General features: G+C 35.4%; 2 protein-coding genes across 3 annotated transcripts; one reads left to right on the top strand and one right to left on the bottom strand.

Annotated features, from left to right (window-relative positions):
• Positions 1-11: 11 nt before the first annotated feature.
• On the top strand, positions 12-1001 carry LOC116164261 (protein downstream neighbor of son homolog). Its single transcript, XM_031478406.1, has one exon. It carries the CDS (start codon positions 52-54, stop codon positions 958-960), a length of 909 nt encoding a protein of 302 aa, XP_031334266.1. The 5' UTR covers positions 12-51; the 3' UTR covers positions 961-1001.
• An 8775-nt stretch (positions 1002-9776) lies between these two features.
• On the bottom strand, positions 9777-16243 carry LOC116163434. 2 transcript variants are annotated; one of them, XM_031477343.1, is made up of 4 exons: positions 15860-16243; positions 15585-15807; positions 13662-13941; positions 9777-13609 (listed from the first exon to the last, which is right to left on the bottom strand). In XM_031477343.1, exons 1-4 carry the CDS (start codon positions 15928-15930, stop codon positions 13377-13379), a joined length of 807 nt encoding a protein of 268 aa, XP_031333203.1. In that variant the 5' UTR covers positions 15931-16243; the 3' UTR covers positions 9777-13376. The 2 variants fall into 2 exon arrangements, with proteins under 2 accessions (XP_031333203.1, XP_031333202.1); XM_031477342.1 differs by having other exon boundaries at positions 9778-13609; positions 14982-15807; positions 15860-16240.
• Between the last annotated feature and the right edge of the window lie 2406 nt (positions 16244-18649).

The following is an 18649-nucleotide window of genomic DNA, read 5'->3' as shown; positions in this document are numbered from 1 at the left end:
CGCACGCAAGCACAATCTTCTTCAGGCCCAAGTTTTGTTACAACGGCTGCAATGCGTGACAATTTACATATGGCATGGTCTGATGGTTTGCGTTCATTATTTCAATTGTTACGAACCCGACAATGTCCATTTTTCTATGTTTGTACCAATACTTTTACAGTATTATTTAGGGCTGCTGGAATATGTGGCCATGCAGAAATGGTTGCGTTAATAACTCCTACAACGTATGGATTTAGACAGTTGCTAAGGCAAGAGGAAATTGAATTTTCAATGCCTTTAAAAGTAAAGTCTGGCACGAAAGATAAAGGTGACGGTTCTGATGATGAAGGATCTGAAGAGAAGTGGCTTGCAAGTATGGGCATAAATGCAGAGGATAGAAAACAAATAAGTTATACTGAAAAACAACGTCATCGTAAAACAGAATGTGAGGTAGATAATAGTGAAGGAAGTTTAGTTCTAATACAAGGGATGGAAGTTCATGGTCTATATAATTTTCTTATTAATTGCAAAAGTGCTACAAGTATCACCGGTTCTTTAGCAGGTATCCCTCCGACTCTTCTGTCACCAATTGCCTTTCAAGGTGCAACCTTATCAACTTTGAAAGTAAAAGAAACCAAAATATTAATCGATAATGTGTCTTATTTTTCTTTAGAGTTAAATGGACCTATTCTACCACATATTATACATAATTTGTCTGAATTAAACCCACAAGACCAAAGCTTTACTGCTACTTTCGGACATATTACCTCTTCAATGGCGTTTAGTAAATTAGGGGAAACTGAAAAAATAGAAACTGATAGCAATACTTCTGGATTTTCAGTTTTCAGCAAAGAGAACCTATCTGATTGTGGTCTCACATCTACCATTCTAAAACACTTTTGTTCATCAGAAAAGGGGTTGATACAAAATGTAGACAGTCTCAAGTATAATCCAGAAATTAAATCATACACATGGTTGTAAAAGGTATCGTATTTTGTTTAATAAAGACATTATTTATATTGCTTTGTGTACATCACTTATTACGCGTGACCAGGATTAAGATTTTTGTTATACCTACCCATTAAAAAAGAATCTTCTATTGCCTTCCCTTCTTTTAAAATAATTTTGTATTTCAGTCAACATTTTGCATATGGCATAAAAATTCGACAAAAAGAAATGAGACAGAGGCAAATACATAGTAACGAAGGTCGTAGTAGTTAAGTAGGCTGGGATCATCTTTAATGAGTATAAACCATATGTGAAATCTATTAGCTAAGTTTTATCTCACTTTCATCAATTCTCTTCGGCAGGGTGCTACTGGTACTGGTATACCTATATAGGTACTTGAAAAATTTTAAATTTAAATGGAATGATGGATTGCGTACTCGTTTGAGGAATGAATTACAATTAACAATCTTGTGATGTGGCGTTGTTGTAGGCCTTAGATCATACATGTTATATGATAAAAGGGTATATCTACCTTACGAAGAGTATACAGGGTGGTGACTTGCGTCACGCATCATAGGGATTTCAATGTAAAATTAATAACATGCCGTTATTGGCTCCCCAAATTATTTTAGAGCAAAAATGTAAAAAGGTTTTTTTGTAGAAAAAAATTTTTTACGTCAATCAACCGTATTAGTTTTCAATTTGTTGCATAATAAAGACGGAAAATTGGAAAAATAAAACCCGCATCTTTTTCAATAATCTGTGATGCCATGGAATTTTATAATACAAAAACTACGCCAATATCCGTCATACCATGGAATCATGATATAAATAAAACAAGATATGCTAGATTGCCGTTCCAAATTCGTCCAGTTCACGCATGACGTCACGCGGTGATCAAATTTGAATTCAAAGCCAGATTTTTTTTCTTAATTCTACTACAAACACTAAAATTTCTTAATTATAATGGTTTAGGGGAAAAAGAGAGTTGAAATTATAAAACCTAAACGCAAAATATGCCGAAAAATATCAAGAGATCGTTAAAGACCATCTTTAAAAATGCTATAAGCTATAATTAAGCGCACCATAAAAAGAGGAAATGCAGGCGTTTTCCATAATATGGTAAGATACCTACTTATGCTAAAGTATCTAAACATTGTGGAGTAGATATTAAAAACGAAATGACTAATATAAAATATTGGAATTATACTAGATTCAAAAACGGTATTCGATCAGATAAAAATATATTGAATTATTGTTCTTTATTGCTAGATAAATTGGTAATATAGAATTTAAAAAGTAAATCGGACATCAGGAAGTGTAAAGGAGTAGGTACAAAAAAAGACATGTTTGTTATTAGAATAGTCTCAAGTTATTTACAAAATATTAAATAAACAAGTACACATAATTAAATTACTAATCTCGTGAACACTGAGATATGAGATGGAGTCAAACACTATTATTACTACCTTCTTTAATATTCCAGGCATTAATTGAATTTTTTTAAATCATGCTCTAAGCGCTGACACTGCTGGCAGAGGGTATCCTTTTTTCCGTAACAACCTATAGGCTCTTGTACCAGCTGAATCAAGGATAATAGCTTTCGAAATATCTTCAATTGTCCATGTTACTCGCTTATAAGGATGTTTCAATATACAGATTTCAGTGGTGGTGAAAAACCTGTGAAAAATTTCATTTTCTTCTTTTAATTTGGAATTATCTCGTCTCTGTTGTCAGCATCAGTGTTCGTACTGGAAAACGTCTCTAAACCAATTTCTAATACACCAAAACAAGAAACTTACTTGGTTTGTAGGAGAGTCGCAACTAATTTTGACCTATTTCTTTTATTAATGCGACTGGTTCGGGCCGATTCCCCTTTCACATCCTTTGAGTTCCCCAGTGGCAAATTGAGAAATGGTACGGCATCTGGTTTCAACAGTGGACGATTTCGGGCGGTATAGCCCAGTAGTTCAAACCGCAAATTCCGTTCATAAGACGACTCGTCAAAATGTTTCGAACATACTCTGGTAGTTTTCACATTAATGTGACCTGGCCGGTTACAAGGTAACACCCAACGTTTTTGAAAATTTTGATCATTCGGGAACCGGAAAAGCATTAGATTGCTTGAAAACTGTTTTGATCCATTAGCTGTGGTACATCCAACCACGGAACACCTCATTTTGTTGAAAACTGATTCACAAATTCCAAAAAAGCACCAAAATCTACACTGACATGTAATTATATTTAATTTGAAATTCACCGCGTGACGTCACACACGTGATTCATAACTCCTCCTACATGCGCAATATCATATCTTATATTTATTGTATCATGCCATGGAATGTCTGCTACAAAACAAATCAATTTCTATCAAAAAGTATTATTGTTAAAACAGCGCATTAAACATAAAGAAATTACTAAAAACGGTTTCCTAATATAACAATTTACAATATATGTTCGAATAAGTCACCATTAACTCTAATACAGTAACCAAGTCGATCATAAAATCAATTTCGAACTGCTGCTATAATTGATATATCTTTTTGTTTTAGAAAATTCCATGGCATAGAATTTGATTTGTTTTATAGCAGACATTCCATATGGCATGACGGATATTGGCGTAGTTTTTGTATTATAAAATTCCATGGCATCACAGATTATTGAAAAAGATGCGGGTTTTATTTTTCCAATTTTCCCTGTTTATATGAAAAATATATTTTTAGGCTATCATCACAAAAGCGTTGATTTTATGGTCGCTTTTGCGGCCATAAAGTTTCACTTTATTGTACGCTTCTGTCAAACTTTACTTATTTGAAACTGATGTGGGAGAAACAGTAATCTGTTTGATACAAAGCGTCTATCTGGTCTCGCCCCATCAAGGATTGAGCCATCCACGTGCGTTTTTTTCATTTTCGGACTTGTAGGAATGTTTCACACCATTTTGCATAATCACAATGTTCACATTTAAAATTATAGTTTGACGTTTTGCTGCTTGCAGACCTTTTTGAAGTGTAGAACCAAAACATGAGGAAGATGTTATTGCTTACATTATTATACGAAGAATCACCAGCAATAATCAGGTTTCTAATAATTGTACAGCATGTTAACTATAAGGTCTTGGAAGCCACAGTTACGAAGGACCTATTGCATTTGACATTATTAAAATCTTGTGCAGCGGAGGAAGTTAGCGATTGTACTTTTACTCTCAAACGCCTGCTCTTATATCATACCTATTACTTAGGGTCGCAACGCTTGCAGCTTCCAAAATTTCATTTTGGGTATCTGAACTGTCGCTATCACCCATTTTGATACGCACAACACACGCAAAGATGCTAATTATAATTTATTACATATGACAGGAAATGCTTGGTTTTAATTGTCTAAGATAGCTATGATTTTCAGAAAAAATATGTTTTTCTCCAACCACCTGAATAAGACGCTATTTTGTGACAGTGTTCGGTACCTAAAATTGACGTTTTGCGGATTAATCGCTTTCACCATGGCAACTGTACAAAAAGTGGATACTTTTGGACCTAGTACCAAAAAGAAATTGACCTTGAAAGTTGGCCAATTAAAAAATTACAATCACGGAGATATGTCACATTGACATCGTTTTACATTGCAGGTTGTAAGATATTTCTATACATACAAATCAAATATTTTTGCAGATTCAATGCAAATAATGATGTTACCTATACGAATGTACATGTATTGAAAATTATTCCGTGAACGTAATTTTAATACGTAGACAACCCGCCGTCGCGCGTAACGCCATCTACTTCAGACCAATTGCACTATTAACTGTCATTTTGAATTCAAAATTTGAAAAAGTTAATTGCAATTAATTTTAATTAAAAAACTGTATGGTAAGTTTTTTATTTCAATACAAAATATAACAATATTAATTGTTTATACAATAAAATGACTGAAACTGATAGCGACATGGATTGCACTCCGCCAGAGATTATAGAAACGGCAGAACATGCTACCTCAAGATTTGCTCCCTACAAAGTCGCGAGAGGTGAGAAGTAAGAGGTAAAAACGAATAGGTTATAAGTTAACCTAAAAACTAGAGTGGCATGACACGTGAGGACAAGAAAGCAGAAGTTCTTATACTATAGTAGTGAAACGGTAACTGAATCTAAATTCGAATATAATTTGAAGTAAAGGGCGTTGGAGAAAAAATTTTATGTTTTATTCGTACAAAAAATGCGTTTTCGGGACTCGGAACTCTCTTCCTCGTCCCGAAAACTGACATTTTTTGTACTAATGAAACAAATAACTATTATGAGCAAATTTTTGAATTCTTTTTTGATGATTGCCTAAAAAATGTTGTGTGCGCCTTGGCCAAAAGTGATTTGTTAGGCCTCATCTGAATTGCGGCCTCGGCTACCGCCTCGGCCACAAACAGCAGCTTCGGCCAAAAAAGATCACTTTTACGGCCTTGGTACACAAATAACTATTATATTATATTTTATTCACTACTAGCATTCCAATGTATAATTAGTAGGCTAGTATTCGATGCTAGATTTTATTTTTCTCTACCTATACTGTATCATAGAGTAAAATTTACTCTATGGTTGAGGTGAATTTTTCATCTGTTCAGAGATGTGAATTACCTTAGACCAGTTTCGAGCATTCTGCCGGCTACTCCGAATTAGGTTTTCCTAATTTGTAAGGTAAATACCGGAGTAGTAAGGACAACTTAAGACCTTCTGCAGAGGCACCTCTAAAAAGCATTATGCGGGTCACTCTGTAATTGGCCTGTTGAGGGCCCGGAACAAGAGATGGATAATAAATAAATAAAAAAATAAGTAAATAAATTATCATGCGGTTTTTTATACGTGAGCTCTTGGTCTATAACCTACGTTGTTCGTAATCCAAGGTACGTACCAACAGCCCCAAATACCTCGGATTATAGAGACATGAAACCTTGCTTAATGTCAGATATTACATTAGAAATATTTTATCTATCTAGCAAGGTAAATAAATTGTTAGTAGGCATTAGGCTCTTGGGATTTAGAGACCGGGACATTTCGCCGAATGCCCACAACGCCAACACGATTTTTTGAAGGTCCATATCGCCGACTAGGGACACTACGCCGACCGTGCCCACATCGTCGACAAGTGTGCAAGGGACACAACGCCGACCATGCCCACTTCGCCGACCGTGCCCACATCGCCGACAAGTGAACAAGGGACACTACGCCGAACGTGACCATAACGTCGACTCATACAACACTTCTTAATCAAGCTGGACGGTGTGCAACACCAAGTAGCTTTTGACGTTAGGTTATTGTAGGTTCAGAATATTTTTTTAAACTTTTTTCGAACTACAGACTCATACGAAAATTCTTAATCAAACTGGACGGAGTGTGAAGCAAAGCAGCTTTGGATTGTAGGTTTAGGACATGTTTTTTAAACTTTTTAAAATTCATACACTGGACAGAGTATGAGGGGCCTGGATTTTCGAACAGTCGGCCTTGTGGTCACGTTCGGCTTAGTGTCCCTTGCACACGTTTCGGCAATGTGGGCACGATCGGCGTAGTGTCCGTCGGCGAAGTGGGCATGGTCGGCGTTGTGTCCCTTGCATACTTGTCGACGATGTGGGCACGGTCGGCGTAGTGTCCGTCGGCGTAGTGTCCCTAGTCGGCGATATGGACCTTCAAAAAATCGTGTCGGCGTTGTGGGCATTCGGCGAAGTGTCCTAAACCCAGCACCGGCATTGCCAAATGGCAACAAGTTTGAGAAAAGACCTGGAGAATTATTATCTAATTTATGGAACTCTCGTGTGGTATTCGATAGATTATTTTTTGACGTTACAATCAAAATCACTTTTAAGATTTTCTTTATAGTCTTCTCCATTCTGTTTCTTCGCATATTAAACCCATTAGTCCTTCAAAATAATGACTAGTTTTGTTTTTTCTTCCAATTTATAGCCCCTCATTTCGTCGCAAAATAATTGGAATTGTTTCCAAACAGACGCGTTGCTTATTAGGGTAGTGTACATACAGGGTGACAATTTGAAAACTTACCACCCCCCATATCTTAGTAAATAAACGAAATATTTAAAAAAATCAAAATCCGTTTTGGTAATTCGGAGGGGGAATCACAATGACATAGTTGGCGACGCACCCCCCCACACCCCCTGCACCCTAGCCACCCCAACTTTTAAATCTTAAATAGTGACTCCCCATGTGTGATACGTCGTTGGAAAGCTCTGAAAAAATGCTTTCCAACCATACCAAATAGCATTACATTTAGGTTAGTAATTATCATGCAAATCAAAAAATAAACTAATATGATACATTTGAAATCTGTCGTATTTAAAACGCAACCGGCGAACATAGACGAACTAAGACAGAATAATTCAAGAATGTCGAAATATTGCAAAACAAACATTTGAAAAGGTTCGACAAGAGTTTGAGAATAGATTATAACTGGCGATCAAAAATGAGTTGCTGTCGAGTCGGCTTTGGAAGTTCAAGTTAGCTACGATTTTCCATGTTTATTTTTTGATTTGCACGATAATTACCAACCTAAATGTAATGCTATTTGGTATGGTTGGAAAGCATTTTTTCAGAGCTTTCCAACGACGTATCACACATGGGGGTCACTATTTAAGATTTAAAAGTTGGGGTGGCTGGGGCGCAGGGGGTGTGAGGGGGTGCGTCGCCAACTATGTCATTGTGATTCCCCCTCCGAATTACCGAAACAGATTTTGATTTTTTTAAATATCTCGTTTATTTACTAAGATATGGGGGGTGGTAAGTTTTCAAATTGTCACCCTGTACATATACTTAAATGCACTTACATTTACTTACAATGATTATATTACATATTTCATCGACTGATGATTCACTAAAACGTTTGCGATTCATTTTACGAGCTTCTTGAAAATTTATGACAGACGCGTCAGATCAAGAAAATTAGTTGCCATATGGTTGTCATTCAATAAAAACAATGTACATTGAAAAATTCTCGCTGGGAATTTGTAAGTAGATTATTCCCAAGGTTATATTGTTTCAAAGGTTACCTGGTAACTATGTGGGCGGAAGCAGGAGGGACGGAATGTATACGTCATCGAGAATTCTGACATTGACGTTCAACGTTGTTTGTAGTCGCGCGGGTGCTTATTTTTCTTGAGTTATAGTTTATTTGTTTAAAATTTGTTGAATTTTGAAGTGCATAAGGACATATTTTAGCTGTAGATACCTGTTTGGTGGAATATAAAGACATTTAGTTTGTGAATTTTGTGGGTTTTCATAGCCGTGATTGAAAGGTTAGTTAATCAATTATATGCACTTTTGTATGTTATAATTAAGTATTTTTTTAGATGAGTGGCGGTGACACTAAAATTCTTCATCCTGGTGTAAATAAAATCTCGGTTTTTACGTTTCCAAAGGACCCTACCGTTCTTAAAGAATGGGTAAGAAAATGTTTCACATCCGGCAGCAAACTAAAACGTGCGGCGCCCTCATTGGTCAAAACGACCAACCGATGAAAGCGTATAGCGTCCCTGGCCGCAAACGTTTAAAACCAGAGCCACGAACTCTGCAAAGTGCATCGCAATTTCTGCTTCGACTGCACTTCAAGAAACAAAAAGCTTTCCACCTGCAGAACCAGGTCGCCTTTCCAACTCGACCTCGCGCCACACTCCATAAATCAGAAGACCTGCATCTGGGCTCACCCCAACGACAGAGCTCGCCGTGTGCACTTCGGTTACTATTTTGTACATACTATAATAGTTATTTATGTATTAAGGGCATAATAGTGATGTTTATATTCTCGAGGGCGACGAGTTAAAAAGCTCGAGGGCCTATGGCCCGAGAGCTTTTTAGTCGCCCGAGAGTATAAACATCAATTTATGCCCGTGGTACATACACAATTTTATGTTTTCAAATAGTTTTCTTCGTCAAAATTCGTTTACAAAATAATTCATTATGTTTGATCGAGTATGCGTGGTTCGAATTTGTTAATGTGACTGAAACCATCCAAACGCCAAATGTAATTTTAAATAATTCAATTCATCGTGAATGAGCAAGAAGTTCCAGAAACTATACGAAATAAGGCCAATCTTGTGATTTAGTAGGTATTGGCAATTAATAATTGACGTTTCTAATTTTCAATGACCTGCAAATATTTGTTTGTTTTCTCATTAAGTATAAATGAGTTACTATGGTGATACTTAATGCCCTAGGGCATAAAGTGGTACTTTATGCCCGCGTATCACAGATATAAAATGTGCTATGATAGGTTAGTAAGACATAAATATACATATTCCATAAAACGCAACAGCATTTTATTTGGCGTCATCCGCTAAAGAATGTTTAGAGTTTTAAATCCCAAAGGCTAGGTATTGGTACATAGGGGTGGTTCCTATTTTGTAGAACGCGGAATTTTATCCATTTCCACCTCTAAAATTAATTTGATTACATTTTCACAAGTCCTCGTGCAATGTAAAACAGCTTACGCACCACACTCATTTTTGCAATACTTTGATTGCTTTAAAAGGTGGAAGTCGATAAACTTCCAAGATTTCCAATATAAAAACCACCCCCATATACATATACCCATATAAATCCAAAAATATACTGCAAAAACTAAATTTTTTACCCCTTTTATTAGCATTGTAACCTATGAGCAATTTTAAATGTGAATTCTGGATGACGTTTTCCCGCCTTCAAAATGCAAGCATTCTATTGGTTTAGAGTTACCAGACAACCTTTCTAATAAAACAACCTTGGATTATTCCCACTATAATAATGTTTTGATTGGCTAGAACGTATTAGAATGACTGAAATTGATTTCTATTGGTTTCGAGAAACGTCAAAAAATAATCACTATAATTGATTCAAAATGTTCTGCCGTAATCAGATATTTAAATTATATTTATTATGTTTCCAATAATTTATACAAAGCAGTTAGACAATTATGTTTTTTTACATCATTACATGAAGTAAATATTGTACATTACTATAAAATGTAAGGAGTAATTTGGTCTTCTAAATTCCGATATGAAAAGAATTCTATCATCACTCTTGCATCTAAGCATATCACAGACTGTGTAAACCTTTGTGTTTGGTACACACATTTACTTTTAACAACGCTATTAATAAAATATTTTCTATATACCAAAATTAAATTAACTTTGAAGAATTCACTCTTAACATGTACCTACCTATAAAGACATGCTGTTACCTAATAATTAAGAAATATGAGAGCGGTGAAAGCTTTTACATACATTTTCAAACATGATAGTATGCAGTTTACTTTTTATCTTTAATGATACATATTCCAATTTGATCTTTGTTGAAAGCAAACATATTTGCTGGATGGTTTTTGCGAATAGTTGCGAGTTCTACCTGAAACTATCTACATCCCACATAATAATAAGATTCAGGACAAAATGTAAAAATTAAGAGAAGAACAAAATCCTTTTACTACAAAAATAGAAATCAGGTAACTGTAGAATCTCACGCAAAAGTGAAACAAAAACACCAATAAACACAATAAAACATAAAAATTTCGAACGCGTTTCAACAGCAAGGCTGTCATCATCAGCCAACAACTGCTGTTGTTGTTCACTAATGATGACAGCCTTGTTGTTGTTGAAATGCGTTCGAGGTTTTAATAAATTATTGTGGTTTATTGGTGTTTTTGTTCACTTTTGCAAGCTCAACGGCCACAAGTAGTGCTTCCAGTTACTGTAGAATCTCATATTAATAATCACTCCTACAGGTTGTAAACTGTGTCAAACATTAAGTGGCTGTAATGGCATTGTATTTTGTTCATTAAGTTTATTAATGTGTCATATCAATGTTCAAAGTGATAATTTCGGCTTTAACATTGTTTCCTATCTAACCTGTTGAATAAGAATACCTAGCTAATCTGCTCTATTAAAACAACTCTAATTGACTGGTCAAATTTAGGTGACAGATCCTCAAGATGCCTCAATTCTTAAAAGCAAACTTGTCACATTTCACAAGATGATTTTTAAAAATTTATACGAATTGTGAAAAACAAACAACTATAAGTCGAAATTAAACAGCTTAATATGAAAATTTAGTTAGTTAGTTAGTATGTCACGACGGCAACGCTGTAGCATTTTTGAGAGTATTTCTGTTTATTTCTACAAATGTGATTTCTGCATTTTTTTTATTGACAATTTATTTGGAGGTACATCAACCTTTGTTTTTAGCACCTTAAAACTAAATTATTATTTTAATTATTTACAGTTTACAGTTTTAGCTCATTTTGTAGTTTAAAACTTATTCAATTGGGTTTAATAATTTGCCCTTTTGAAATGGGAAAAAGTAGTGCACTAATATTTACCTTTCGGCCTCTCACTGTCAAACGTAGAGGTTAAGTTGGTGCAAAACAAACATTCACGTTATTGTAGCGTATGCGTCCTCTGTCTTTATATCTTGTTCCGAGGACAGACCACATATTATACCAAAAAGACCTATTAAACAATTGCAGTTCACTAGTACAGCGATTGGATCATATTTTATTTCCCAAAATTGATATTTTTAATTATTTTATGCATTGTATACTGAGTATAAGCAATATGTAATTGTAACTATGACTTCATGAACCATTTGAGGAACCTTCAGTTTAAGCTATGCATACTGAATATGGTTACTATTGGAAATGTGGATTTGAAAGACATTTTATTCAGACTAATTAATAAAATAATTATTTCTTATTACCACACTTTTATTTATTATGGGAGGCCATAGAGGCGAGCCTCAATTTCAAAAGCAATTAGGATTCAAACTAAAGCTATCATTTTTGTTGCAAATTCTGTAAAAGTTGAACTTGATCTAACCTTTGTATTTTGCTTTGATCACTCAAATGTCAAAGCGCAGCAGTGTTGCCACAGTGTAAAAAGCGCATGCTACTAGGACGCGCCTATTAAGCGCGGTTTAGACGCTACGATAAATTGTAACAATTTATCGTAACGATCGAATCGTTACGATTTATCGTTGCGCGTGAACAGAGGATTGTAGCGATTTATCGGAATTGGAATTGGATTGGATGGTTGATGGCGGCCGGCTTCAATTTCTGCGAATCGTAGCGATAAATTGGAACGTGTAAACAATAACAGCGATTTATCGCTACGATTTGTGATTAATGTTGCCGACGTGAACCATTTTTGTATCCATTTGGGCTACTTAGACTGTCTCTAGCGCACACGTTTTACATTTGGCGAGTGGCGATCAAGTTTGGCCACCCAAAAAAAATATTTAGCGACACATGGCTACTCATAAATCATAATCGAGATTAAGAGTCTATTGTAAGCAAGCAATGTAAGCAATAAAATGCGAGTATAATTTATATTAGTGGACAGAACCAAAAGACAAGTTGAAAAGTAAAAAAATAAAAACTGTATTAAACCGTGATCGACAATGAGATTGGAACAAGAAATCGTTACATGTAAACAGTACGCACTCTTTCGATTTATTGAACGATAAATTGGTCAATCAGATCGTTACGATTTATCGAAGCCAAGATAGTAGCGTCTAAACTGCGCTTTATGCAACACTATTTGTGTGACAGAGATGAATTTACGCAGATAGATGGAAGATTACACTGAAATGAGAATTGTGGTAACACGTCCGATGGAGACGTAAGGGGCCTGTTTGTTTAAGCGTTAAAAACTCAGGTGGCCTCCAATCCTCTTAAGGGCATTGCGGAGTTGGCATGACACTTACAAAATATGATCTCAAATCACAACATACTTCATGCTGGTTGATCTGAATTATTATGCTTAATTACTGTTTCTGTTAAAAACTAATACCTTAACCTTTAACAAAAGTTATTGAAGGACGTGCCAAATTCTTGAGAATTATCGTCTACTTGATCACCTTTGATTTCAAAAAACCTAAAATTGTTTTAATATTTTTCAAGAGATCCTGTCTTTATTTAAATTATCTCTCGCAATATCAATACCAAAAAAGGAAAAATGTTAGCGAGTCTAAGCATGGATGATATAGTTATACTTATTGGGAATAGATTTATATCGATAAGATTTATGAAAACGTATTAAAAGTTTTCTTTCGATTGTTATCACTATTTATCAATTAATCCATACTTATCGGACATTGACAATTTTCGACAGGTGTCAATAATAATTGATTATGATCATTATCAAAAGTTATCGATAATTATCGGACTAAACAGATTTATCGATAAATCAATAACAATTTCATTTATCGACCAGCACTACCTATGATATATGACATAACCATTGCCTAAATTCGTTCTTTTGAACAAGGATTTCTGTCCAATAACTCATGTCGTTTTGAAGTAACTTTACATGACACGAAAACCACTATTGATAGTAAATTATATTACTATTGTGTTCAAGTAAATTTATGCTGGTACCAACCCCCTTTTATGACTAGAATATGTATCATTTCACATAAAAACAGTTAACCAATACATTAATTTTCAGAGCAGTTTAAAGTTAATTCGGTAGTAACAAACAAACTAGGTACTTTCCAAAGTTCAAACATTTTCATTTCCATATCATCCTCCAACTTCTTTAAGGAACTTAGTTCTGATACTAAAGTAGCCTCTCTCTCCCTTAGCGAACAAAGTTGATTGTAAAGTGCTTCATTCTCTGCCTTTGATTCTGATACTCTCATATGTAATGTTTTGATCTCCTTCTCACGACCTACATTTTACAATTTATATGATATAAATAAATAAAATCTATGAACACTTACTTGTTATAACAGTCATCAAATTAGACATTGATTCCGAAACACTACGCTGACTTGTAGCATATTGATTCTGATCGGCCGTCGCTCCTAAAGTAATTTCGTTTACAGAAGGACAGGTGGTACCAACCATACACTTGTTATAATATTCCACTCCTAACTCTAGTTTCATATCACCAACAACAGCTTGAACATGTTGTCGTCCCTGAAGATGCTCACGCTTGTTGTGCAAATTGTGAAACCATTGATCGCACGTTCTACAGTACAATTCCTCATTATCTTCATCCTAAATAAGAATTTGAAATTAGCTATACTTTGTTTCACTGGTGCTGAAAATGACTTCATAAATGTGATTCTCTCTTCAATGCATTTAAAATGATAGAGACACAAAAATTACGTCATCAACACAAGTCGTGACAAATAAACAAATTGATATCGGTCTGTCAATAATGACAATCCGTCATAAACTATTTTCATACAAATTTCCAGTTTTAAATATCTTATTGATTAGTTTGTGCTGTCACGATAAACGATACACACCATGGTATGTGTTAAAAGTGAAGTAAATATCAAAATTATAAACGCCTAGGCAAGTCGAACGTGCAGCAATGCAGTATTAGAGAAGTTTACATAATTGATTCATATGAATTTAATAGGTTATTTCCGTTACCATTAAATATGACGAACTGATAGTACTGATCAGTGGCGGCTGGTGAGATGTATGATTGGGTGTGCTGCAGAGTAGGCGATTTAAGAAAATAAATGGCATATATGGAAAAAAAATAATTTATATATATAGTCATGTAATACTACAATACGCGGTCGCCGAGCCGAACGAGCTGAAGTAGGTAAATGAACTACAGTTGTCAGTTACAGTGATAACTGCAAATCAAAAGGAAAACGTGAATTTGAAAAGTGCGCTTAAGAAGCTACGATCTGCACTCCGTGCAGCACGGTTCTCCTTTACTTAACGATATTATGAAAGTGACCGATTACAAGCGGAGTAGAACGAACAGTAAGTCAAAATACTGCCAGATCCTCCAAGTTGAACGTCTAAGTTATAATCATCACTAAAGATACGGGTAGTTACAACGCTTCTAGTATTTATTTGACTTGCCGCATTAGCGTAATTATATGTTTTATTTTCCCGTTCAAATTAATTATTTCTTATTCAAGATTTGTGTTTTATGTTAGATATTTGTATGATTATTTCTGCTTTCTGTCATATTTTTTGGCGGTTCTGCAGCTCTGCAGCACTTATTGACAAGCCGCCACTGGTACTGATACACGGAAGCTCAGCAGCAATTTTCCAATATTGATACTCACATCAATATCATCAGTTGCATCCATATCACTCTCAGACAGGACATTGTTCTGAACTCTTGCTTTTCTTTTCTTGGCGAGATACAGCTGGTATGATCCGGACTGCCTGTAAGTTCGCAATTCTTCTCTATATCTCTTCTTGTCTTCTTCTGCCCTCTCTAAATATGGTTTCTTCTCCTCTAAACTTAAACTAGACCACTTATTTCCGATGATTTTGGTAATTTCATGAAATGCAAGTGAACTTGCTTTGAATTGCTTGCGCATATCATTTAGGTACAGGTTATATCCAGTTGCTGGAGCTTTAGGCGGTAAGTGTAACAGCTGCGGCTTACGTTTGCGCCCTTTGGGCCATCCCCCTCTTCTTTTCGCAGAAATTTTACTAGCTTCTATGGAAATGTCTACTCCTACGGAGTGCGCAAAATCTACTGCTGAACTTTCAGTCGTTCCATCGCTCAAATTATTTGTAATAACGCTATTCGTATCGGAATCAGACACGTTGGACATACAGTGATCAATTACAACTGCTTGTAAATGTTTTTTATCAATTTTCAAATGTGTCAATTTATCTGTATAGTTTTGCATAACAGTTGGTGAATTATCATGTACCTGCGACATATGCTTATTTCGTCCCCAATCGCTTGCAGGATCATCACTATCCAGAGTGGTATCTGATGAACAATGCGGGTGTGCAAATGAATAGGCGACATTTTCAGATCCCTCTTTATGAAATTCGTCTTGTAATATTAACTGCTCGGCCACTGTTTTTAAATCCTCTACAGATAAATTTAAATCAGATGATACTGCATCAGTTAATGACATACACACTAATCTAAAAAATGCCATATTATAAAACTGTTAGTAAAAAAAGAACTTTAACTCACCCTTTATTTGTTGCAACCAAAATTCCATTCTGTAATAAGCCTGTGGCTTCTGTAACATGCTGAAATTCCATTTCTTCAGATCCTTTATGCTATTTTAACTAGGACAGTTACATCTTTATGTTTAAGCGATACTTTAAAACCCCCACTAATGCAGGAACGAAAAATTGTATAAACAAATACATCTAAATATATACATATTAAATAAATAACAGATATAAGATGCTAAGGTTAGGTTTGGCCGTTTGCTTGAATCCACAATTCCATAGAAGCGGCTACCCAAGGTGAATTCATTACGAGTTCATTACTTTCAGAGATGTGTTGCACCCTGACTCCCTCGGTTGCTTCGGTACTGCAGGCGCTTTCTTTCGGCTACTTCGCAATCACGATTTCGAGATCGTGATTCGTAGGATCACGTTTTACGAAAGAACGCCCGAATTTGAATCAAAGTTTGGTTAAGTTTACGTAGCGCACATTTGCATTCGAATTACGTATTTTTTGTTTGGATTATGAAAATAATTTAAATACAAGTGGAAGCACGTGCACGATTATGCTATACAAATATTGACTAACCTAACATTTGAGCAAAAATATCCTTGCATTTGTAGGTTAGGAATTTGTGTCAAAATACTTTTATGTTCAGTTTGTTCACGATTTTAGCAATCATGATTATAAGATCACACTTCGAAAGAACGTGATTTGACAATCCAAACGCGTTTGGATCACCGAAAGAAAGCGCCTTGCGCAATCGCAAGCTCGCTAGAATTTGAATTTGCGTTGAGAGCCTCACTTCTCATATAGAAATGGGCTCGAGTTTCCGACCTGTATTCCTGTATATACCACCGTGATTCATTCATAGACATATGAGAATAAGTAGATTGGGCGATGACCAGAGCGCGAAGTGTGAAATGGCCATGGCTGCCATTTTGACGCTCGCCATACAATAGATTATAGTTCTTTCTTTCATAGTCTAAGAGTTACATCATTGAGTTAGAAAACTAATGGAGGGAATCAAATGCTTGGCCAAACGTAGACCACGGGAACCAAAAGTGGCTCTGGCTGTGATTCAAGTACCACACCACAGCTTACTTACTATAGCTGTGACAGAGATATAGATGTGGGCTATATCTCTGAGCACTTGCAGATGTGTTGCACACTGACTCCCTGTACTGCGCAAACGCAAGCGCGCTAAAATTTGAATTTTTGTACAGCTGTCAAGTGTAAGGGGTAAATAATATACATATAACCTGCAAACGTTATAATTGAAGATAATTTAGCTTACCTATTATATGTAGTAGGTATATGAAAATGCCATTTTATCAAGATGAATTTTGTTGTTATCTACATTTGGAGTGCATGGTCATAGAATATGCCAAAGGCGATATTAGGAAACTGCTTCAGTAAAGTACTGTAATAGTTAATTAGAAAGAGTTAATGACATTTACTTACAGCAATAACGTTACAGACCAACATTGACCTATGGTAAAGAGAGAGTCCGGTGCTGAACGAATCACAAAAAACCAGACTACAAGGATCATGACTGATAGCTAAAGTAGAGGTTTGCTTTCAAGTCGGCGCTATAATGTATTTAACTGGAATTCACAGTAGTGACCGAAGGCTTTAATTCGAGAAGAAGAACATATTCTTTCCGAAAATACAGCGAAATTTGGTTTGTAATATGGAAGTCAGCAGGAACTGGTATTATAAACAAAACAAACGGTGGCACGTTAAAGCAAATTCAAATTTTAGCGCGCTTGCGTTTGCGCAGTACAGGGAGTCAGTGTGGAACACATCTGCAAATATCTCTGAGCTGTGACCACACCACTTCCGTTATCATTAGCGTCTCACTTCAGTGGCGTAGAGATATAATTTTCTTTCCACTAATAGGAATAATAAAAAAACGTGTGTACTCTGTTTTTTAACTAGGAAGACGGATTTAAAAACCTGATTTACACTGGAAATGTCACTAGAATCTAGTAACAAAAATAATAGACTCATTTTATACAGACATGTATTGTGGGTTGCGTGATGAGATTTTCTTTCACATTTGGATAGATTTCATGATTTATGCTTTTGGGTTATTATTTGGTAGGAACTCCTTTATATTATGCATACATCATACTTTTAAAAGCGAATTATAATAAATAGGTAATACATTGATAATAGGTAATCATCCTGCATACATTTTTTGGTCTTTGAAACATTATTTTGAATTATAATTTTAAATGTTTTTATCAGTTGTAATACTACACAATCCACATTACAATTTACAACAAATGTTAAGTGATTGAACAAATTCAGAACAATGGAATTATAGTCATATTATTAAACAGCACAGTTCACTGCTTTATGTATAAGCGATTTAGTCACCGTCTTCCGAAAGTTCACTAAAACTGTCACTGTCCCCCGATCCGAGTGAAATAATTAATGGTTCTATAAGTGTGTCCATTAGGCCATCCAATCTACACATCTTATTGTCTTCCTTAGTAACGTGTTGCACACAATTCCGCCAATCGTCAGAGCTCACATTTGCAACAGCGTTATGACCACCGGAACGTTTCGAAGGGGTAACAATCCCAGTACTTCGATATTCTTTTATTATCCGGTATATTGTAGATCGTGCAATAATAATATTCCTATTATGTGTCACACTTTAATAACCAAATATATACCAGCTACATCATTATTTACGTTACCTCTGGTAGATGCAATCTTCAACACAAGCGTAGCAAAATTCATATCCGGGAATCAGACAACATTTGTTTATAATAAACTGCTTCTCGGAGACTGATA

The sequence above is a fragment of the Photinus pyralis genome, unplaced genomic scaffold (assembly GCF_008802855.1).
Source record: "Photinus pyralis isolate 1611_PpyrPB1 unplaced genomic scaffold, Ppyr1.3 Ppyr1.4_LG2, whole genome shotgun sequence".
Taxonomy (NCBI): domain Eukaryota; kingdom Metazoa; phylum Arthropoda; class Insecta; order Coleoptera; family Lampyridae; genus Photinus; species Photinus pyralis.
Note: the sequence above shows the minus strand (reverse complement) of the source record. Positions and strands in the feature narration are given on the sequence as shown.

Excerpts from the sequence above, each read along its gene's own strand:
- LOC116163434 (XM_031477342.1), bottom strand. The coding sequence starts at position 15,930 with ATGGAATTTCAGCATGTTACAGAAGCCACAGGCTTATTACAGAATGGA. Across the intron at positions 15,808-15,859 it reads TTGGTTGCAACAAATAAAGG|ATTAGTGTGTATGTCATTAA; the intron begins GTGAGTTAAAGT and ends GGCATTTTTTAG. Across the intron at positions 13,610-13,661 it reads TTTGATGACTGTTATAACAA|GTCGTGAGAAGGAGATCAAA; the intron begins GTAAGTGTTCAT and ends TGTAAAATGTAG.
- LOC116164261 (XM_031478406.1), top strand. The coding sequence starts at position 52 with ATGCGTGACAATTTACATATGGCATGGTCTGATGGTTTGCGTTCATTA.